This window comes from Sorex fumeus, unplaced genomic scaffold (genome assembly GCF_029834395.1).
Source record: "Sorex fumeus unplaced genomic scaffold, SorFum_2.1 ptg000039l, whole genome shotgun sequence".
Lineage (NCBI taxonomy): Eukaryota > Metazoa > Chordata > Mammalia > Eulipotyphla > Soricidae > Sorex > Sorex fumeus.
In genome coordinates, this window is record NW_026606096.1 from 13,726,126 (window position 1) to 13,749,271 (window position 23,146).

General features: G+C 44.8%; 1 protein-coding gene across 1 annotated transcript; it reads left to right on the plus strand.

Moving 5' to 3' along the window:
- Nucleotides 1–269: 269 nt before the first annotated feature.
- Nucleotides 270–1,502, plus strand: LOC130028127 (tripartite motif-containing protein 75-like). The gene has a single exon (XM_056118846.1). It carries the CDS (start codon nt 270–272, stop codon nt 1,500–1,502), a length of 1,233 nt encoding a protein of 410 aa, XP_055974821.1.
- The last annotated feature ends 21,644 nt before the right edge of the window (nt 1,503–23,146 follow it).

Below are 23,146 nucleotides of genomic sequence, written 5' to 3' on the forward strand. Positions count from 1 at the left end.
TGTTTTCCTGGCAGGAGAGAGCCTGAGGGTTTCAACTTTCTGAGGAAAAGCACCCCCGACTTGCCCTTACACACCCAAGGATGGAGGAGGTGTGGGAAGCCCTGGCCAAAATGCAGCCAGACCTCATCTGTCGCATCTGCCTGGACTACATCAATGACCCTGTCACCATCGACTGCGGCCACAGCTTCTGCGACTCCTGCATCCGCATGTCATGGAAGGACCTGCAGGACACATTCCCTTGTCCCGTGTGCCGGTAGTCCCGCCAGGAGATGCGCGTTAGTGCCAACGCCCAGCTGGGCAGGCTGGTGGACCTGGCCAAGCTCCTGCACAGCTCCAGGAGCAGCGAGATGGCTCTGGCAGAGGAGGGCAGGTGTGAGGAGCACAGGCAGGGAGTGAGCCTCTTCTGCGAGGATGACCAGGAGCTGGTGTGTCCCCAGTGGGCCCAGGGCCCTACCCACCAGGGCCACCAGGTCAGGTCCATAGGCGAGGCAGCGGCTCATCACAGACAGAGGCTTGGTGACTGCATCAAGTCCCTGAAGAAGCAGCTGGTAGAGCTGCAGAAGCTAGAAGTCGCCCAAGACAGAAACATCCTGCAGCTGAGAGAGGACATGGGAAAGCACAGGAATCAGCTGGCCTCGGAATTTGAGCAGCTCACCCAGTTTGTGGAGCGTGAGCACGAAGCCGCGCTCTGCAGGCTGGCAGAAGAGGACAAACGCCTGCAGCAGCAGCTCAGGGACAACCTGGAGGCCTACTCGGACCACATCTGGGCGCTGAAAGACCTCAGACGGGAGGTGGCAGAGCGGAGCGTGATGTCCGAGGAGATGGTGCTGAGGGGCGTGAGGGGCCTGCAGCAGCGCTGTGCGGGCCTGCAGCCCCCGGCCGTGCAGCCCCTGCGCTTCAGGCCCGTGGCCTACAGCCTCCCTCCTCTGCACTCGGCGCTCAACAGCACCATCCGGAGATTCCGAGAGCGGATCAGCCTGGACCCCGACACGGCCCACCCCAGCCTGCGCGTGTCCCAGGACCTCCAGTCGGTGACCTGCGTGAGTAAGAGGTCCAAAGGGGATGGGGACCGCGGGCCCTGGGATGACACCGGCCAGCTGGTGGTCCTGGGCCGGGAGGGCTTTGCCTCTGGCCGCCACTACTGGGAGGTGCAGGTGGGTGCCAAGCCCCAGTGGGCCGTGGGCGTGTGCAGCGTGGTCCCTTTGGCGCAGACCTCGCGGCCTCTGGCGGCTCCCAAGAGATGCTGGACGCTGCAGCTGCAGGACGGCGACTACCTGGCCATGAGTGCGGGGGCTGTGCCTCTGGCTCTCAGAGACCAGCCCACGGCCATCGGCGTTTACCTGGACTGGGAGCTGGGCCAGCTTTCCTTCTACAACGCCACCGACAGATCTCACCTGCACTCGTTCACCGAGCCCTTTGCTCAAGAGCTCAAGCCCTACTTCTGCTTGGGGCCCGACTCCGCCCCTCTCTCTGTGGGCGCTGGTGGGGCTGAGGATGGGTGAGCATATCCTGGGCTTCCCCCCTGCATCATGTGGTCAGCTTGTGTTCTTGTAAATTTGGAATTCTTTGCATTAGGTGTCGATGGTTAAGTTTGATGTGAAGAACTGTTCCCATTTTGTAACTCTTTGTAATTTTTAATGCCAACTATTTTATATCTTTATGTCTATTTCTAATAAAATAAAAATTTAATGGCTAATAAGTTATACTTCCTTTCCTCAACATGTTATTGTCAAAGACATTGCAAACTTTTCTGATCCCGTTTTACTAGACCTGGGAGGTGGGAGGTCCCTGGGACTTTTGGTTTATTTTTAACACAGGTTGTTTATTCTTAGAGAATATGTGTATTTCACCAGTTTTCCTCAATTCTGTAACACGTTAGCAGTTTCCTCTGAGCATGGATCAAGGATTATCCACTTTGCCCAGTTTGATGAGGACCAAATAATAAAATAAATAAATAATTATGGCAAAACTGGCCAAAATGCAGGCAGAGCTCATCTGTCCCATCTACCTGGACTACTCGATCACCATCGACTTGGAGCACAACTTCTGTGACTCCTGCATAAGCCTCTCACGAAAAGACATGCAGGACAGATACTATTGCCCTGTCTGCGGGCAGCCCGACCAGGAGAAGAGTGTCAGTGCCATTGCCCAGCTGGGCAGGCTGGTTGACCTGGCCAAGTTCACTACCGCTCCAAAATGCTCACGTTGTTTTCCCTCCCACTCTAAGGTGCTGAGTCTTTCCACCTCAGAGGTGTTCAATTGTCCTGCTTTGGAGCAGCAATAGGGAATGTGACTAGGTAGACTTCCTTTTCAGAGGAAAACCTCATTAATGGCTGCCCCCACGTGTCCATTTGCCTGCATTATGTCCACAACACACCTGTAAATAATCACCCTTCACTCCAACTTCTAGAAGGAAGTTTTACTTGTGAATCCTTTGCCAGCAGAAAGAGCGACTCAATTTGGGTCATGTTAGGTACTGAATGATTCATGTACAGAAAGTTGAGGAAAGAACTGGAGGCTCTGGTTCGTTCTATTCCTCTGACAGCATACAGCACAGTCTTGAAGACTAGCATCCACCTGGAGCATGGATTGAGTCATATTTCCTTTTATAATATGAGAAAGGTCTTATACTCATTTTTTTTAAATTTCTGTTTCCTACTGTTATGTAACGGTCGGGAACGATAGCGCAGTGAGTAGGGCATTTGCCTTGCATGCGGCTGACCTGGCCGATTTGGGTATGATTCCTGCACACCTCTCAGAGAGCCCAGCAAGCTACTGAGAGTATCCCGCTTGCACAAAAAGCTTGGCAAACTACCCGCGACGTATTTGATATGCCAAACAGAGTAACAAGTGTCACAATGGACACTTTACTGTGTCTGCTAGAGCAAATTGATGGACAATGGGAGGACAGTGACAGTGATTTATTTATTTATTTATTTTTGTGGCCACAGCAGGTGATGCTCAGGGCTTTCTTTTGGCTCTATTCTTGGAAATTACTCCTGACTGCACATGGGATCAGATAGGATCCTAAGGATTGAACCTGGGACAGTGTGTGAAAAGCAAATACCCCACCAGATATTCTATGGGTCCATTCTATTGTCATGTTTTTTAGAAAAAAGAGGAATGGTGTATACTGGCAATGAGTTCTTTAGAATTAATACAGTCAAGATGAGATTGAAGAAGTAACTTTCACTAGTCCTAAATGAGCTAGTTTTTTTTTCCCCTTTATTTTATTTTATTTTTTTTAAAGTTGTAGATTTACAATTTTTTGTGCTTTGGTTTCAATTATACAATGATCAGATACCCATCCCTCCACCAGTGCCCATTTTCCACCACCATGGATAATATCCCTCCCACCCCCATCCCCCCATCCCCCCTGTCTCTGTGGCAGGGCAATCCCCTGTGTTCTCTCTCTCCTTTTGGGTGTTGTGGTCTGCAAAAGAGGCATTGAGTGGCAAACATGTTCAGTCCATAGTCCACTTTCGACATGCATCTCCCCTCCTGGGAGGATCCTCCAAACATCCTTTATCTGGTGCTCCCTTCTCTATCTGAACTGCCCTTTCCTCTAGGATACCCGGCTGGCCTCCAAGTTAATATATGAGCAAGTTTTAAAGAACAGAACCATTTTTTGGTCACAGGAAGTAAGGCAGATAAGACTTTAATTGACACCAGTACAGACATATAGGATCCTGGACCCCTTGGAAAAGTGCCCGAGCATGTCTAAAATTGTGAGAAGCACATAAGGTTGATCATCAAAAGTTTCAAGGTCTTCTTCTTGACAAGAAAGACCACAGCAATGGACTGATTTTTTTTAAATTGGTGAAACACCATGAGGTATAGTTGTAGATTTACAATTTTTTGTGCTTGGGTTTTGATTATACAATGATCAAATATCCATTCCTCCATCACTGCCCATTTTCCATCACCATGGATAATATCCCTCCCACCCCCATCCCCCCCATCCCACCCTGCCTCTGTGCCAGGGCATTCCTTTTGTTCTCTCTCTCCTTTTGGGTGTTGTGGTCTGCAAAAGAGGCATTGGGTGGCAAACATGTTCAGTCCATAGTCTACTTTCTACATGCATCTCCCCTCCTGGGAGGATCCTCCAAACACCATTTATTTGGTGCTCCCTTCTCTATCTGAGCTGCCCTTTTCCCTAGAATGCCCGTCTGGCCTCTAAGCTATGGAGTAATCCTCTTGGTGCTGATCTCAGCTATTCTTGGGTATTAATCTCATATCTTGTTACTTTATATCCCCCAGATGAATGCAATCTTTCTATATCTATCCCTCTCTTTCTGACTCATTTTGCTTAGCATGATACTTTCTGCTATGTTGTACCACTTGTATGTAAATTTCATGACTTCATCTTTTCTAACACCTACATAGTATTCCATTGTGTAGATGTACCAAAGTTTCTTTAACCAGTCATCTGTTCTTGGGCACTCAGGTTTCTTCCAGTTTCTGGCTATTTTAAAGAGTGCTGCAATGAATGAACAAGTGCAGATGTCACTTCGACTATACATTTTTGCCTCTCTGGGATATATTCCCAGGAGTGGTATTGCAGTGTCAAATGGGAGCTCAATTTCTAATTTTTTGAGAATCATCCATATTGTTTTCCAAAATGACTGAACCAGTCGGCATTCCCACCAACAGTGAAAGAGTGTCCCTTTCTCTCCACATCCGCGCCAGCATCAGTTGCTTTTGTTCTTTTGAATGTGGGCCAGTCTCTGAGGTGTGAGATGGTATCTCATTGTGGTTTTGATCTGCATCTCCCTGATGATTAATGATGTAGAGCATTTTCTCATGTGTTTTTTTGCCATTCTGATTTCTTCTTTGAGAAAGTTTTTGTTCATTTCATTGCCTCATTTTTTTGATGGGGTTGGATGTTTTCTTCTTGTGGAGTTCAACCAGTACTTTGTATATCCTTGATATCAACACCTGGTCAGATGTGTATTTGGCGAATATCCTTTCTCATTCTGTAGACTGTCTTTATATTTTGGTCACTGTTTCTTTTGAGGTGCAGAAGCTTCTTAGTTAAAGATAGTCCCATTTTTCTATCTCTGCTTTCACTTGCTCAGCCAGTGGCATGGCGTCTTTGAAAATATCATTAGCCTCAATGTCATGGAGGGTTTTGCCAACTTTGTCTTCAATGTACTTTATGGTTTCTGCTGTGATGTTGAGGTCTTTAATCCATTTTGATCTTACTTTTGTACATGGTGTTAGGCAGAGTTCTGAGCCCATTTTTTGCATGTAGCCGTCCAGTGATGCCAGCACAATTTGTTAAAGAGGCTTTTCTTACTCCACTTCACATTTCTTGCACCTTTATCAAAGATTAGATGATCACATCGTTGAGGGGAGATGTCAGTGTATTCAAACCTGTTCCATTGGTCTGCAGTTCTGCCTTTGTGCAATGGACTGATTTTTTTGTAGGCATAACTCTCCATCTGGGGGCAGCTTAGGATAACATTTATGAAACTACTCTTCCCCTGTGTCTCAAACCTGAGATTGTGCTCCCAGTTCTGTCCTCCATAGAAGCCCATGTTTTCTCTGAATGAGTTATTCTCCTCTTTCATTCTTCATAATCACTCTATATAGAAATTTTACTTAAAAAAGGAAGATGATTTGGGGGGTATTATATGAATATAAATATAAAGTAGTTTTGGGGTCACACCTCGCATTGCTCAGGGCTTATTCCTGCATTCTGTTCTTAGGGATCCCTCTTGGCAATGCCTGGTATACCATTGAGGTGACAGAAATTGAATATGGGTTTGCGTGCAAGGCCAGCGTTATTGGTTAAAATACATTCTGGCCTATAACTGTAGATGTGAAATCCTGTGATAACCATGATGGAATTTTCACAAAGTGGGTGGGACAATTCAGATTCCAACCAGCAAAGACCTCAGGTCTCTCTGAGTAGAGGCAGTGCAGGGTTGGCCTGAAGCTGAGCTGAGAGAACACACAAAAGTTCAGGTTATAAGGTAGGGACTCCCCAACAATAAAATGAAGGGGTGGGAAAGAATACAGCAGGTAGGACATTTGCCTTGCACCAACCCCATATATTTTTTCCTTCAAGTCCACCATGAGAGACACCTTAGGACAGAGCCAGAAGTACACCTTGAGCACAGCTGAGTATCACCCCAAAGGAAAACCAAAAACGAAAACCAAAACCAAGAAAATGAAGTTCCGCAGCCAGGGCTGTGGACACGTGTGATCTTTGCACTTTTAGGGCTTTCCCTGACTTCTTGTATCTCTGTTCAATGTTTGATAGGATCAAACTGAAATCCAGAAGTCTTTACTAGGAAATATCAATTTCTCCTAGAAAGTATAAGTGATTATACAAATCTCATGATCTTCACAATCAACCGTTTTCAGGGACGTCTGGAGGCCTGTGATATTGTTTTCTATCTAGCATGGAAATTATATTTTGATTGACATGTCAACCTCATCAATTAGTTACTCCTTGCTTCTTTCCTAGAATAATTTTCTCATTCCAAAACTTCACCCAGTCCACCCTGTGTATGCTCTCCTGGCCTGTGCCCTTTGCCCTGTAAATGTCTCCTCACATCCCCTGAGGGCCACATCAGTGCCTGTGGAAAAACTTTATCCTGTTGAACACAAGATAACTCTTATCTGTTAGATAATACTTAAAGAATATTTCTAATTTCATTGCAAAATTTAATTTAAATGAATAGCACTGTAGTCCTGTGGTTCATCAATTTGCTCGAGCCGGCACGAGAAACATCTCCATTATGAGACTTGTTCTTATTTTTTTTTGGCATATCGAATGCTTCATGGGGAGTTTGCCAGGCTTTGCCGTGAGGGATGGATACTCTCAGTAGCTTGCCAGGCTCTCTGAAAGGGGAAGAGGAATTGAACCTGGATCGACCATGGCAAGGCAAAATGCTCAAAATCCTGCGTTCACTCCAGCCGGAACTTAAACTCATATGCCAAATTAAATCTGAATAATACTAGCTTCCAGCCTTCTTATACCATTACTTTCAATAAGGTTTATTATCACATATTTGGGCTATACCTGGTTAAAACATAAAACATTAAGGAGCACAACCCATAAGTATATTTTTTAATTTCAGTAACTAGATGGAGGAAATAGCTTAAAAAGCTGGAGCAATTCTTGAGAACGAGCAAAACTCTGCAAATGCAGTACAAAATAGCATAGTAGAAAGTGCCTAGGAATTTTCGAAACAGAGATAACTATGGGAAAATAATAAACTAGAAACACATGAGCTAAAAATACACAGTAGGTCGCCAATGGACTGAATTTGCCCAAGACAAGTATTTTAGGTGTTCTGTGGACTAGTGGCTGGGGTGCGGTGATGATTCTAGCATTGCTAGGGACTTGCTTGGCTTAAGAGATTCACTTGATACAAAAGTCTTTCCTGTCAGTTTTCCCAGGCAAACAGGAAAGGGGGTAGGGGGGAAGAAGGCTTTTAGGAGATGTTGGAAAAGCTTTATTTACAGTGAACGTTTCAACATCAGGGGAAGGAAACACACCACATACCACATTATCCTCCAGTATGCTCACATCATTAGTCTCTAACGATATGCATTGTAAGAGAATTCGATAAAGGTCCAATAGCAAAATAGGGTATCACTTTTTCTGAGAATGTACCAGTGAGCCTAAGCAAACATGACCTGTTAGTCATGTTAAAAACAGAAAGTTCTCCCATTTCATAATCCAGAAAAACGCCAATTCGTGTTCTCAAATTTTTTTCTGGCTGTTCAATGCACATATTACCAGGGAGAGTTAAGGCTAGATCTCATTGCCATATTTCACTTACAGAGTAGGGAAGTGTCCAAATATGATTGCAGAAAGATTTTTCACACACTCCGAGGGAACATTTACCTATGCCTTTCACTTCTACCTGCCAAAAATGCCTGCCTCCATCAAAGGCCTCACAACACAGCACACCTAGGAAAGGAGTATTCTCAACATGGGGGTGATCCAGCAGGAGTGGGAGACTTGTCATAAGGTTGACTCTTTTTCTATCTTTGGAGACAGTCAGACTTGGATGGGCAGTCTTAGGATCCTGGAATTTGCTCATCATTTTGTGCAGAACAACATAATGGGGAGGAAAGCATAGCTCTCTATTTTGGATTCACATGAGGAGACGGCAGGGGAGGGAAGGTTTTCATACGTACTCTGAAGGTTCTCAACACTTGCTAGTAAATCCTGGTCAGCCTGCAAACACTTCTCTGTTATGTCACGTAAGAGATTTTTCACCGTGTCCATACTGCTTAAAATTTGACTCTTATTCTGCGCTATCTTTTCTTCCATCTCTCTCTCCCTATTGAGCAAGCTGGCATGAATTGAAAATTGCTCGTCTCTCAAGGAAAGTTTGAATTGCTCAAGTTCAGCTTGTAGTTCTCCTTTCCAAGACGCTATCTTCCACCTCCCTCCCACACTCTGTGCAATTTGATTTTCACACTCCTTCTTAGCATTGCTCATCTTTGTCTTCAGAAGTTCTATGAATCCTTTGAGCTTCTTCCTTTGACTCTCTGCAGCTCTGTCAGTGGGGATCAGGTGGTGACCGTGGTTGTGAGTGGAAACTCGACACTGAGGACACAATAGCTCCTGGTCCTCCTCACAGAACAGGTCCACGGCCTCATTGTGCTTCTCACACAGGGGTTCCTCTGCCTGCTATTTCCTTTTGCTCCTTCCAGTGGGGAGCTGCTTAAGGACTTCTGTGATGTGACACAATTGTTTGTTCCTCTTGAAGTTCCTGTCAGGGCAGTGGTGGAGGCAGACGGGACACGGGAAGACGTCCTGGAGGTCAACCCAGCACTGGTGGATGCAGGAGTCACAGAAGTTGTGCCCCCACTCAAGGGTCACTGGTTCTCTCAGGTAATCCAGACAGCGAGGGCAGCTGGCCTCTGCTGGGATCTCAGTCAGGGAAGCTGAAAATGCCATTGTTCAGGAATAGGGTTAGCTGACGAAGTTCCTTTGAGAAAGTTCTGGTTCTCCACCCACTCTAAGGTCAGAAGCAACATCACAATTGGGCTGGGAGAGAGTAAGGTGAGTAAGGAACTAACCCTGAACGTGTCTGATACGAATTTTATCCTCAGAAGCCCGCTTGGTCACAGGAATCCAGCTGAGAGTAATCCCTGTGTGCAGAGGCAGGAGTAAACCCTGAACACAGATAGATGCTCAAAAATCAGTTTAAACCCTTAGCACAGATCGATGCCAGAGAACAAATTAAAAAAAAGAAAAAATGAACATTATTTCATTCATATGTGGATTATAAAGGAACAAAGCAAGAAAATAGGCAACCCCCAGTTGAATGAACCCTGCTATATTGTCCAAAAACTGTTAACTGAGGATGCAATATGGGTGATGGTACATTGGGATAAAAATTGATATAAAAGCAATTATGTTCAAAGAAAACTACTAATGTGTCTCTAAACAGACTCTTGACAAGCCAATTTCCACGTTAGTGATTTCCTTTTTTACTTCAATTCAAAACTGTACTCCAATCTCTCTCTCTCTGTCTCTGTCTCTGTCTCTATCTTTCTTTCTCTCTGTCTCTGTTTCTGTCTCTGTTTCTCTCTATCACTCTCTCCCTCTCTTTCTCTGTGTGTGTGTGTGTGAGTGTGTGTGTGTGTGTGAGAGTGTGTGTCTATGTGTATGTGCCATGGAGACCTTATGTGAAGCCTTGGATCAAACCATAGGTAGATGCATTACAAGGCAATTGTGCTATCTTGTGATGCCTCTATGGCCCTTTCTTTAAAGATAAAAATGTTATGCTTTAGATAAGCAAGGTTAATGTAATATTACAACTGTGGAAAGCTATGAAATTGGTATACAAAGTCAGTGTTCTCACTGACAAAGTACCCATTACTGTCTAGTTCTATCCCAAAGTCACCTCCAGTCTGATATTCCTTACTCAGTGTTTCTAGGGGATTCGACTGGTGACTCAAACCAGCTCCTTCCGATGGTCCATCACATAGCAGGTGTCAGTCACTGTGTTCCCTCTGCATCCCCAGTCCCACAGCCGTCCATCACATTCCTCCACTGTGTCTGATCTAGGTCAGGTTGAAAATTGCTATCTGAATTTAGCAAGAATATACGTGATAAAGAAGAGAAAGGAGGAGGAACTGGAATTTGTAATGGATGGAAAATCTTTTCCAGCAAACTTAAAAGAGGCTGTTTTTCCTTTATAGGTGCAGATTTTTTTTTTTTGCAGGGTCAGAAATCTCCAGAGTATGTGTCCCTTCAAAGTTCTGCCTCCCCACATCGTCTCAATCCCATGCTTACCTGGTTGGCCAGTTGTAAAGGTCTTGCGTTCCTCTGGGGTCAGTCTGCAGTGGATTTCTGGATGCTATGTGAGGGCAGCCTTGGCAGTAGTAGTGCGTGGTCTCTGAGCCGGCCAGCTCATTTAAAGAACACTGGGTCGGTCTCCACTGGTTGGGTCTCCACTGGGTGGGCCTCCACTGGGTGGGTCTTTCAGCTGTAGTGACCAATCTCAGGAAAGAGTGATGAACCTGCCTCCAGAAACCTAAGGTGGACTGTCCTAGAGCTAAAGGGAGATTTAGAGAATCCCTTGTACCTTTAATCCTCACTTAATTCTTTCAGGGCCACCAAGTTCTCTTAGTTTACAAAGAAACTGGAAAGACATTGCAGTAGTTTCTTTCACCACTGAAGCATTGATTGGATTCCTAACTTCCACCCAAGTCCACTTTTGGCAGTTTCCTGCTGCCTGGAACCATTTTATATGAGGGTTCATCAAATAGGTAAAAAATACCTCTTTATTAGAAAGCATCTTTATCACACACACACACACACACACACACACACACACACACACACACACACACTGGCACACGCACATACATATATACATACACCCATCCAAATGTGTGTTTGTGTATTGTTGAGTGAGTGTATAGATAGATATGTATTTATCTATATAGAGATTTTCGAGCGGGCCCAGTAATGTCTCCATTGGAGACTTTTGTTGTTACTGTGTTTGGCATATCAAATACATCACGGGGAGCTTGCCAGGCTCTGCCCTGCAGGCGAGATACTCTCAGTAGCTTGCCGGCCTCTCCGAGAGGGGAGGAGGAATCGAACTCGGGTCGGCCACCTTGGCTGCGTGCAAGGCAAGTGCCCTACCCGCTCTGCTATAGCTCCAGCTCTATATAATAGAGTATATTATCATAAAGGTAAAAGGTAAAGGCCCTCCCGTTGATCATCGATTTGCTCGAGCGGGCCCAGTAACGTCTCCATTGGAGACTTTGTTGTTACTCTGTTTGGCATATCGAATATTCTCGGTAGCTTGCCGGGCTCTCCGAGAGGGGCGGAGGAATCGAACTCGGGTCGGCCATGTTGGCCACTTGTAAGGCGAACTCTGGTTTCTCTTCAAATTGTATATTATCATATACCCTAATAATAGTTATAATATATATATGTAGAGAGAGAGTTTATCACACACACACACATATATACATACACCCATCCATATGTGTGTTTGTGTATTGTTGAGTGTATAGATAGATAGATATGTATTTATCGATATAGAGATTTTCATATCCTCCAAACTCTCTCTCATTATATATAATATACATATATATATATACATCCATATATATATAGACACATGCACTAAGGAGTCACAGGGTTCGAAAGTTTATGAATCTGCTTACTCCTTAACCATAGGTTAACAGTAATTGTTGACTCAGTGTGATGTTACATCACAGCGATACATTTCACACCCGTAGCTTAGAGCATCCTGTGCTTTTCCCTTGCCTCAGTTCCCACTTTGAGCTTCCACATAACTGTTCTTTTTAAAATCTGCCAGAATACATACTGTTTAAGGTTAACCAGGCTTGTGATTTAGAACTCTAGTGCAATTAAAGCAAAGGCAAATTGAAAACCCCACGGCCACCCTCTAGCGCATGGAAACAGCTCCAGGAAAAGTGACTGTTGGGGACATTTGACAGCAAACCGAGCTGGGGCCTGCTTGGATGGTGAAGGAGAGGTGGGCTTCTCTATCCTACTCTCTCACCTGCAGTCCTCATTTCAAAATAATACAAATATGATGCTAATGATGATGATGATAAAAATAATAATAAATATTATTTAATCATCTGAAGGAAGTTTTTGGAAAAATATATTTCCCCACAGGCCAGTCAGATTGGAAGCAGAACTGTAGTTGGAGTGGAAATGAGTGGCCCTAAGGGTTTGGGGGCAAGTCCTCTAAAGACTGGCAGCAGTAATAGGGGTCCTGGGGTGTGTGGGGTCCAGGGAGAGATCTGGGCCACAAGGAACTGCCTGAGAAAACCATGTGCTCAGGAAGTGCCTTTCCTGTAACTGCCATCACTGCAAAACACCGGGGTGACCAGAGCCAAGCTTGGAATTCTTAGTTCACAGGATGAAAACTTGCAGGACAGGAGGATTACCCTGCAGTCCTCTGAAATTCCTTTCCCATCCCAGTTGTCTAGTTCTAGATTGTTCTTTTTTAACTTTTTGGTAATTCCTGTACCTGTGTTATTAGGGATAATTTTACTATATAATTTTCTTTGTTGTTGTTGTTGTTGTTGTTAAATTTGGGGCCAGACCCAGTGTCAGTGCTCATTGCCTGTTCCTGGGTCCTGGTGTGTTGCTTAGGATTGCTGCTCAGGGTGCTCAAAGCTTTAAGTGTTGCTGAGTAATTAACCCCTACGTTCCCGTGCTAAGCAGGCACTCCAGCCTTTCTGCAATTTCTCTGGACACTGAGTTGTTTTCGTATTCCAGAGCACTTTCCTCATTTCTTTATATGTATTCTGGCTTTATTATTGTCACTGTTGGATGTAACATGTATTTGGAAAAATTGCCCTGTCTCCATTATCAGACTGGCTCTCTGCCAATGGACTTCAATGATAAAGTAGAATTTCTTTCCGTCTAGAATTTTGCTTTATGTGAAAACTTCCCTCCTGTAATCTGCCAAGCTTTTCTGAGCATGCTGCTTCCCTGGTGCTGTGTGTGGCATTCTCTTGTATGCAGGCTCTTGTCCTCTTGTGCCAGCCTGCAGAGCGCGGCCTCGTGCTCACGCTCCACAAACTGGGTGAGCTGCTCAAATTGCGAGGGCAACTGACTGTTATGCATTCTCACCTCCTCTCTCAGCTGCAGGAGCTTTCTGTCTTGGATGACTAAGAGCTTCTCCACCTTTGCCCGCTGTGTCTTCAGGGACTCATGTAGGCCCGAGCCTCTGTCTTTACTCATGTGCAGCCTCCTCCACGGGCCTGATGTGGTGAGTCTGGTGGGCAGGACCCTGGGCGCACAGGGGACACACCAGTTCCTGGTCATCCTCGCAGAAGAGGCTCACTCTCTGCCTGTGATCCTCACACCTGCCCTCCTCTGCCAGGGCTATCTCGCTGCTCCTGGCGCTGTGCAGGAGCTTGGCCAGGTCCACCAGCCTGCCCAGCTGGGCGTTGGCACTAACGCGCATCTCCTGGCGGGACTGCCGGCACACGGGACAAGGGAATGTGTCCTGCAGGTCCTTCCATGACATGCAGATGCAGGAGTCACAGAAGTTGTGGACGGAGTCGATGGTGACGAGGTCATAGATGTTGTCTAGGAAGATGCGACAGATGAGCTCTGGCTGCATGTTGGCCAGGGCTGCTGACACCTCCTCCATCCTCAGGTGTGGATGGGCAGGACTGGGGTGTTTTTCCTCACAAGGCAGAGCTCCTCAATTTCTCCAGCCAAAAATAATTCAGCTACTCAGACCTCTGTTCTAAATTCAATATGGTTTTCTCAGGGATGGTCTCTGAGAATCCAGTGTATGTCTGGACTCAACGCCCTCGAAACAGTTTTAGCAATAAGCCAATCAACTTCTGGGTCTTCATACATTAGGATCCCCTGTCTCACGTGATACTATTTCACATCATCACTCTCTGTGATGAGGAAAGAACCACATTCACATCAGAGGAGTGATCACTGAACTCTACGATTTAGTATAAAATATTATCTGGTTAATCTCAATACCCACTCTTGTCCCCCATAACACCTAATTGATCCCTACTCAGCTTGGTTCTGACTGGCCTAGTACAGTGCCTGAGGCTACTGGAGAGCTACTCTCCTTGCAGGATGCAGACTTCAGCCTTACATTGGGCACTGTTTGGTCTTCACCCAGCAGTGGGTTTATATACATCAGTGGTGGAGCTGGAGAGACTCATCCAGGAATGACTAATGGAGAATAGGGAGAGGTTGAATTGATGAAGAGATTTCATCAATTTGATTGGTTGGTTGAATGATTGGTTGATGATGGGTTCCTCATAGCTCTATTCTGAGTCCGCAGAACTACGTGTGGAGGGAAACTGTCTTTATTTCAGGAGCCTAATTTAACTGTGTATCAAGCCCTTCCTCTTTGTTTACATGCACCGAATTTCATCCTTTCTTGACAGAAAGTAGAAATGTTCCATAAACTAGAAACAAAGCAGTGTTGGAGTCAGAGAGACAGTGGAGCATGTAAGGTGACAGCCAGCTGTGATCCCTCAACCCAGAGCCAGGAAAATGGACTCAGCAATGTAGTGTTATCATGTGACGGTCATGATCATGATCCTCCCGTTATTCATCGATTAGTTTGAATGGGCCCAGTAGCATTGTGAGACTCGTTACTGTGTTCGGCATATCGAATACGCCACGGGTAGCTTGCCAGGCTTTGCCATGCAGGTGAGGTACTCTTGGTAGCATGCCGGGCTCTCCAAGAGGGGCAGAGGAATCGAACTCAGGTTGGCCACATTGGCTGCTTGCAAGGCAAACGCCCTCTCCGCTGTGCTAAACAAAGAAAATACCAAAGTATCATGCTATTCTGTGGGTTCATTCTCTCCCTAGGGAAGGGTCACTAGGCCCAGAATTTCCCCTTTTCAAAGTCTGTAGTGCTTGGAAAATATTTTTCCTCGAATATGCATACTTTACTTCTGGGTACAGCTAATAAAATTTGTAGTGGGACTGGTGTCAGAATGGAATAGCCACAATTTCTACTACAAATACCTTTGTATATTGTGGTGTCATAATAAAAAAAAAAGTAAATGAATTAGCACTATAGCAATGTCCTCCCCTTGTTCATTTATTTGCTCAAGCAGGCCCAGTAACATGTCCATTGTGAGACTTGTGGTTACTGCGTTTGACATATTGAATATAGTCCCGGGTAGCTTGCCAGGCTTTGCCGTGTGGGCAAGATACTCTCAGTAGCTGCCAGGCTCTCCGAGAGGGGCAGAGACATCGAACCCGGGTCGACTGGGTTGGCCGCATGCAAGGCCAATGCCCTACCCGCTGTTCCATGGCTCCAGCCCAATAAATGAAGTTAACTGTTTTTTAAAATGACGTTGATTAGTCCTCACCACTCTGTGATTGTGCCACCATTTATTTACCTCTTTGCCTATGTGGAAGTCTTAATATTGTCTTTGAATTTTCTCATTCCTAAACTTCACCCAGTCCACCAAGAGTAAACCCTGCTCTCAGTAGTATGAAACTGCTCCTGCTTTGGCCATGTCCCTGCCCATGTCCACAGCTGTGAGGGTACTAACATTGCATGCAGCCAACCCAGGTTTGATCCATAGCATCCCAAACAGTCCCTGAGCACTGTCACGAGTGATTCCTAAATGCAAAGCCTGGAATAATATTGAGAATCGCCAGGTAGCACTGTAGCACTGTCATCCTGTTCATTGGTTTGCTTGAGTGGGCACCAGTAGCATCTCAAAACAAATTGTGAGACTTGCTGTTACTGTTTTTGGCATATTGGATACGTCACGGGGAACTTGCCAGGCTTTGCCATGTGGACGAGATACTCTCAGTAGCTTGCTGGGCTCTAGGAGAGGGGCGAAGGAATAGAACCCAGGACAGCTGTGTGCAAGGCGGTAAATGCCTTACCCGCTGTGCTATTGCTCCAACTGGTAGGGCATTTGCTTTGCACACTGCCACGAGTGATTCCTGAATACAAAAGGTGCAAGGCAAACACCCTACGTGCTGTGCTATTGCCCCAACCCTATCACTTGATCACTTGATCACTTGACATCCCATTACTCACTGATTTTGCTCAAGTGGGCACCGTAACATCTCCATTCATCCCTGTGGCATGCTAGTGTAGCCAAATGACGTCTGCTTGTTCTAGGAACATGAAGAGCCTCAAACCAATTGTTCAGGGTCTTGACAGAGAAGTCTGAACATCTTGTCGGTGGGTTTCCATGCTATCTTTTAATGTCACTTGGAATCCAGTCGGTAATGACTCTAGTCCAGCAGTCATCTCCAAATCTCATTATGTGTCCAGCCCGTCTGTTTTTTGACACCTTGGCAAACAAGACAGCATCCCTGATTCTTGACCGTCAATGGACATTGGAAAGCTGGATTCTTTCTCTCATTTGAGTGACCTGTGATACTCCAAGCATAGCTCTATAAATTCCTCTTTGGGAGACCTGAATAGCATTCTCATTCTGTTTTTGTAGGGCCCAGGTCTCTTGGGTGTATGTTAATGCAGGAAGAACAGTGGAATAGAAAGAATCTGCCCAGAGCCGGTGGTTCTTCATCCTCTTAGCTATTTCTTTGACACTCTTGAAGGCGTTCCAAGACACTCTCTTCCTCCTGCACAACTCAGGTGCCAGATCATTCGTCATGTTGACTTCTCGACCTAGGTATACATAACTCTTGCTTTTAGAGATGTTCATTCCATTGAGAGCAAATGGAACGTCAGAAAAAAAATCCTGTTTCTCATAAACATTATCTTCATGAGATTCAGCTGTAGTCCGACATTTCCACACTCACAGTCGAGGTTGGCCAGCATTTGTGCTGCTTGGCTAATGTTTGGTGTTATTAGAATGACATCATCAGCGAAGCAGAGGTGGTGTAGTTGCCAACCATCTATCTTCACTCCAATTCCTTCCCATTCCAGTTGTCATATGATGTTCTCGAAGGTGGCACTGAATAGTTTCAGTGAAATGGTATCATCCTGCCAAACCCCTCTCTTGAAGTTGATGATCACTTCCTTGTAGAATGGTGACATCCTGGTAGTGAATCTTTAATACAGCTCATGGAGGACCATGATGTATTGAGTTTGAACGCCCTGTTTGGCTAGGGTGTCAATGACCGCTTCAGTCTCAACAGAATCAAAGGCCTTCTTTAAATCAATGAACATTAGATGGAGTGGAATCTTGAACTCATTTATCTTGGTTATTGTGTGGATATGGTCAATTGTGCTGAATCCTTTGCAGAACCCAGCTTGCTCGCATGGTTTTTCTTCATCTAGTGTTCTGCCAATCCTATTCAGGATGACTTGAATGAACAGTTTGTAGACGACAGAAAACAGGCAGATCAGGCAATAGTTGTGAATGTCGTGGATGCCTCCCTTCTTGGACAGTAGTACAGTCGTTTCTGTTCTCCACTGGAATAGAACCTTGCATTCAGACAGGTAGCATGTGAAGAACTGAGCCAGTGTATTGATGAATACTGATGGCAGGTTGTTCAGGTGTTCAGTTCTGACCTTGTATGTGCCAGATGCTCTTCACTTCTTTACCAATGAAATGACATGTCGGATTTTGGAAGGGCGAACATTGGGAACGACAGATCCATCCTGCAGAATTTGGTATGTGGGCAGGTGGACACTGCTATTGAAGAGATCTGAGTAGAAGTCATGGATAATCTTCTCCATTGCCCTTCTGGAAGATGTGATAAATCCCCCAGGACGTCGGAGGGCAGTCATTTTGGCCTTGTAGTTGGCGAAGGACAGGAAGGCGTTGCGAATGCTTTTCCCAGCTTCTGCTCATCTGCCAGCACTGCTGCTCTTGTCGCTTTGAGCTCTTCCTTTATTGCTTCTCTGCATTAATTTGCAAGCTCAGACATTCGTTTGTGGTTGCCTGAGGCTTGCGACAAGCCACGTTGGTGAATGAGCTCAAGAGTTTTCGAAGACAGGTGTCTTTTTGTGGCTATCTCTTTCTCTCTCTCTCTCTCTCTCTCTCTCTCTCTCTCTCACTCTTTCTCTCTCTCTCTCTCGGCATTCCTCACACAATCAGGAAGGTGCTATGATTGTGTTAGTTGATCGTATTTCTCATCAATGTTGCCAATGACGGCATCTTACCATGTTGCTAAAATAGTGCCAAAGAGCTCCCATTGGTGGTCCTTCGGGGAATTCTCCTTAACTTTGCAGCCCTTTCTCCTCGCTCCTTGAAGTAGAATTTTTCATGAAGGAGACGGTGTTCTGAGCCCATTGGGAATTCTGGGACAACAGCAACATTGGTCAAGCAAAACCTTCGACTGAACATGATGTGGTCAATTTCATTGTGGAACTGTCCACCGGGAGACTCCCATGTCCAACATTTAGATTCGACCTTCTGGAACTGTGAGTTACCATAGATGGTCTTGGTTGACATGATGAACTCAGACTGTCTCTCATACTGTTGCTTCCGTTCTAGGCCCTGGGTCCCAATGTGGAGATCTTCAGCTGATCTTCTCGGTCTTATCTTGGCAATAAAATCACCGACAATGATCTTGTAGGAGGCGTGGTCTTCTTTATAGAACTTCTCCAACTCCATATAGAACTTCTCAATTTCTCCTTCATCATAATTGGATGTTGGTGGGTAGACAACTAAGATAGAAACTGCTGGCAGTGAGCCACATCTATTCAAGTGTAATCGTCCGATTCGTTTTGTTAGGCATTTAAATGAATCAATGCTCATGGCCAAGTTTGGGTTCATAAGGACACCAACATCATCGACGCCTCCTTTGTTGCACGTTCTGAGGAACAGTTCTTCGTCACTGTCAAAACCAGCGTGATGTGATTGATGCCTTCTCGTCTCAATCAGACCAATGATGATGTACTTGATCTTTCACACTTGTACCATCAGGTCCTCGATGGGTGCATCCAATGCCAGCATAAGTGCATTGAAAGTACAGTCATTTTTGTCTTTCTTCATTTTGGCAGACTAGTTCGGCCTTGAGATTTTATCAGTCTCTCCTTCCTCATCCTCTTAACGCTGCCATATTGGTGACTCTTTCAGGGTCAGGGGAATGAGATCCATTGTATTTACTGATTTGGGTGTATCGAATACACATATTGATAGCTTGCCAGGCTCTGCTGTGCGTGCGGGATAGACTCAGTAGCTTGCCAGGCTCTCTGAGAATGATAGAGACTTTTAGGGTGGCCTCTAATCACCCCTGCAGGTGTTTCCATTTTTCAAACCATATTTGAACCCTCTCAAATATGGTGCGGTAATCTTGGAAGATGGGTATTAAGTGTCTTATGATGTGTACCTGCACTATCTCCACTACCCAGCTGCTGCCACACTCCAGAACACTTTCCGGACGGTTGGGCCAAGACTCACGCATGAGTGAAGCACCACAGAACAGGATCCGGGAACAGAGATACTCTGCCTACTCCCACCAATCTCCAGAGACCAAGGGATTAAAACCTGAAGCCCCGCCCTATCCTGCCCTGTCTGCTTCCACCAACCCCCTGCCACCCAGGGATTACACAGAGAAGACCCACCCTACCACGAGTACCAGATAAATTCCTCATCTGCAGACCTCCACTAACTCCACACCCAGCCACCACCACACTCCAGAACCCTTTCTGGACTGCATGGCCATGCGACACATTATAAGATACCAACACTGTGATTTTATATTTTAATTCTAAAAATTATTATTTTATCAACCATGAAAGAGAGCAGTTTTGCTCTTCATGTCTATAATTTCCCATATTATTCCTCTTTTTTGATTGGAAATATGAGATTAACATGTATATACTATTTACACAGAAGAATCTTCCAAACTAATGAACACACTACCACTATTTTATGAATGTATTCACAATGTTAAATATGCGTTATTTTAAAATAAAAAATGTTTTCTATTAATGTATATAACACACACACACACACACATATATATATAAAACATGCATATGTATATAATACACACATATCCATTTTTAGGCCATTCCCTGCAGTGCTCAGGGCTTACCTGTCTTTGCTCTCCAGGATCTCTCCTGGCAGGCTGGTGACCATATGGGAGATCTGGGATAGAAATAGGGTGAGAAGTATGAATGGTAAGTGCCCTATCACTGTACTATCCCTACAGTTCCTTAAACTACTTTTTAACTCATGAAAATACATTTTATACTTTATATGAAACAGGCAATGCTTATAATGATAACATTTAGTAAAAGTGAAGAGAAATATGAAAATATATTGACTTAATTTTTCTTGTTTTTTAAATTTAAAAAAAATGAAAGTACAAACATTTAAAGAATATCTGAATAGGCCTATGCTTCTATGAAATATTTCTGAAGAAAAGAATATTGAAAAGAGTACTATGATATAGAACATTCATAATGAACAAGATGTTAGTTAATTATTGAAAATGAATAAAATCCCATAACCAGCTCCAAGTGAACATATCTCAGAATCTAGTAAAGATAGCCATCAGCATCATGAGTGCCAACACAGTGCCATGTGCTAGTTTATCTTGTCCTTTAAAGAAACTCCCTTTTGTTGAAATATTAAGTGCAACAAATATTGTGAACAACTTTATAAAAAATTAAATTAAATTTAAAAGAGAAAACAAATAAATTAAAAATAAAGAAGCTCCTTTAAGGTTTCTTGTAAAACTGGTTTCAAGGCTATGAATTCCCTAAGCTGTTGCCTGTCCTTGAAACTTCCTATCCTTCCTTCCAATCTGAATGATCATGTAGCTGGGTAGAGCATTCTTGGAATTCCTGTGGAAAGCAGCCTTTCCAGTTTTTACCTCCATCAAAAAGTATTTGAGGGGGCTGGAGTGATAGGACAGTGGGTAGAGCATTTGCCTTGCACATGGCCGCACCGGGTTTGATTCCCAGCATCCCATATGGTCCCCCAATTACCACCAGGAGTAATTCCAGAGTGAAGAGCCAGGAGTAACCCCTGATCATAACTGGGTGTGACAAAAAAACCTAAAAAAATAAGTAAATCAAAACCAAAAAAATAAAAAAGTATTTCCTCATCAATGTTGTCAATGACGGCATCTTCCTATGTTGCTGCAATAGTGCCAAAGTGCTCCCAGTTGGTGTTCATTCTGGCAGTTCTCTTCTTAAACTTTGAAGTCCTTTCTCCACACGCCGTGAGGTAGAATTTTGAACAAAAGACGGTGGTCCGATCCTGTTTGGAATTTTGGGACAACAGCAACATTGGTCAGACAAAACCGATTACGATCATGACCATCCTGTTGTTTGTTGATTGCCTCAAGCAGGCCCCAGTAATGTCTCCTTTGTCCTAGCCCTGAGATTTTTTTTTTAAAAAGTGACATATTAAAGGCTCTTTCAGGGTTAAGAGAATGAGACCCATCATTGTTACTGGTATTTGGCATATTGGGTACACCACAGGGAGTTTGCCAGACTCTACTCTGTGGGCAGGTTACATTCAGTAGCCTGCCATTTTGTCCAAAGTAGGAATGAGATAATAAGACGTCGTGTAGTTGCAAATGTGGCCGTGTGCTTCTGGGAGCTGGGTTTTCTGGGTCTTGGCCCTTGATAGGACTATACGATGCCAGGGGGCAGGTTGGTGGGTGTAACCCCTCACGGTCACTATCACGGCCATCCTGTTGTTCGTCGATTGCCTCGAGCAGGCCCCAGTAACGTCTCCTTCTTCCTAGACCTGAGATCACTTAATCACTTAATCACTTAATCCCCGTTATTCATCGATTTATTCGAGCGGGTGCCAGTAACGTCTCCATTCATCCCGGTTGCGTGCTAGCGTAGCCCAATGGTATCTGTTCATTTTAGGAACATGTAGAGCCTCAAACCGATCATTTAGGGTCTTGACGAAGAAGTCTGACCATCTTATAGGTGGGCGTCCACGTGATCTTTTGATGTCTCGTGGAATCCAATCAGTAATGGCTCTAGTCCAGCGGTTGTCTGTAAACCTCATTACATGTCCAGCCCATCTGATTTTTGATGTCTTGGCAAATGAGACAGCATCTCTGATTCTTGAGCGTTGACGAAGATCAGAACTCCGGATTCTATCTCTCAGTTGAGTGAATCGTGATATTCCAAGCATAGTTCTTTCGATTCCTCTTTGAGAGACCCGAATAGTGTTCTCATCCTGTTTTCGTAGGGTCCAGGTCTCTGAGGCATATGTTAATGCAGGAAGAATAGTGGAATCAAAGAGATGTGCTCGTAGTTGGAGGTTCTTTGTCCTTTTAATTATTTCTTCAATGCTCTTGAAGGCATTCCAAGCCGCTCTCTTCCTCCTGCGTAACTCAGGTGCCAGGTCATTCATCATGTTGATTTCTCGACCTAAGTATATATAACTGTTGCATTCGGAGATGGTGGTTCCGTTGAGAGTGAATGGAGCATCAGGAACAAGGCTGTTTCTCATAAACATTGTCTTCGTAAGATTCAGCTGTAGTCCGACCTTTCCACACTCACGGTCAAAGTCCGCAAGCATTTGTGCCGCTTGGCTGATGTTTGGTGTTATTAGAACGATGTCATCAGCAAAGCGGAGGTGGTGTAGTTGCCGACCATCTATCTTCACTCCCATGTTTTCCAATTCTAGTCGTCGCATGATGTTCTCGAGGGTGGCACTGAAGAGTTTTGGTGAAATGGTATCACCCTGCCGAACCCCTCTCTTGATATGGATGATTACTTCTTTGTAGAATGGTGAGATCTTGGTAGTGAATCCGCAATAGAGCTCACGAAGGATCCTGATGTATTGAGTTTGTACGCCCTGATTGGCTAGGGCTTCCATGACCGCTTCCGTCTCAATAGAATCAAAGGCCTTCTTTAAATCAATGAACGTTAGACAGAGCGGCATCTTGAATTCCCGAGATACCTCAATGAGCTTGGTTATTGTGTGGATATGGTCGATGGTACTGAATCCTTTTCGGAATCCAGCTTGTTCACATGGTTGTTCTTCATCTAGTGTTCTGCTAATCCTATTCAGGATGACTCGAGTGAATAGTTTGTAGATGACAGACAATAGGCAGATTGGGCGATAGTTGCCAATGTCGTGGATGTCTCCTTTCTTGTATAGTAGTACAGTCTTGCTGGTTTTCCATTGGGATGGAACCTTGCATTCAGACAGGTAGCGTGTGAAGAGTCGAGCTAATGTATTGATGAGTACTGATGGTAAGTTCTTCAGGTGTTCAGGTCTGATCTTGTCTGGGCCAGGTGCTTTTTGTTTC

What these genes read in the sequence shown, in the direction of transcription:
- LOC130028127 (XM_056118846.1), top strand. Translation starts at nt 270, where the DNA reads ATGCGCGTTAGTGCCAACGCCCAGCTGGGCAGGCTGGTGGACCTGGCC.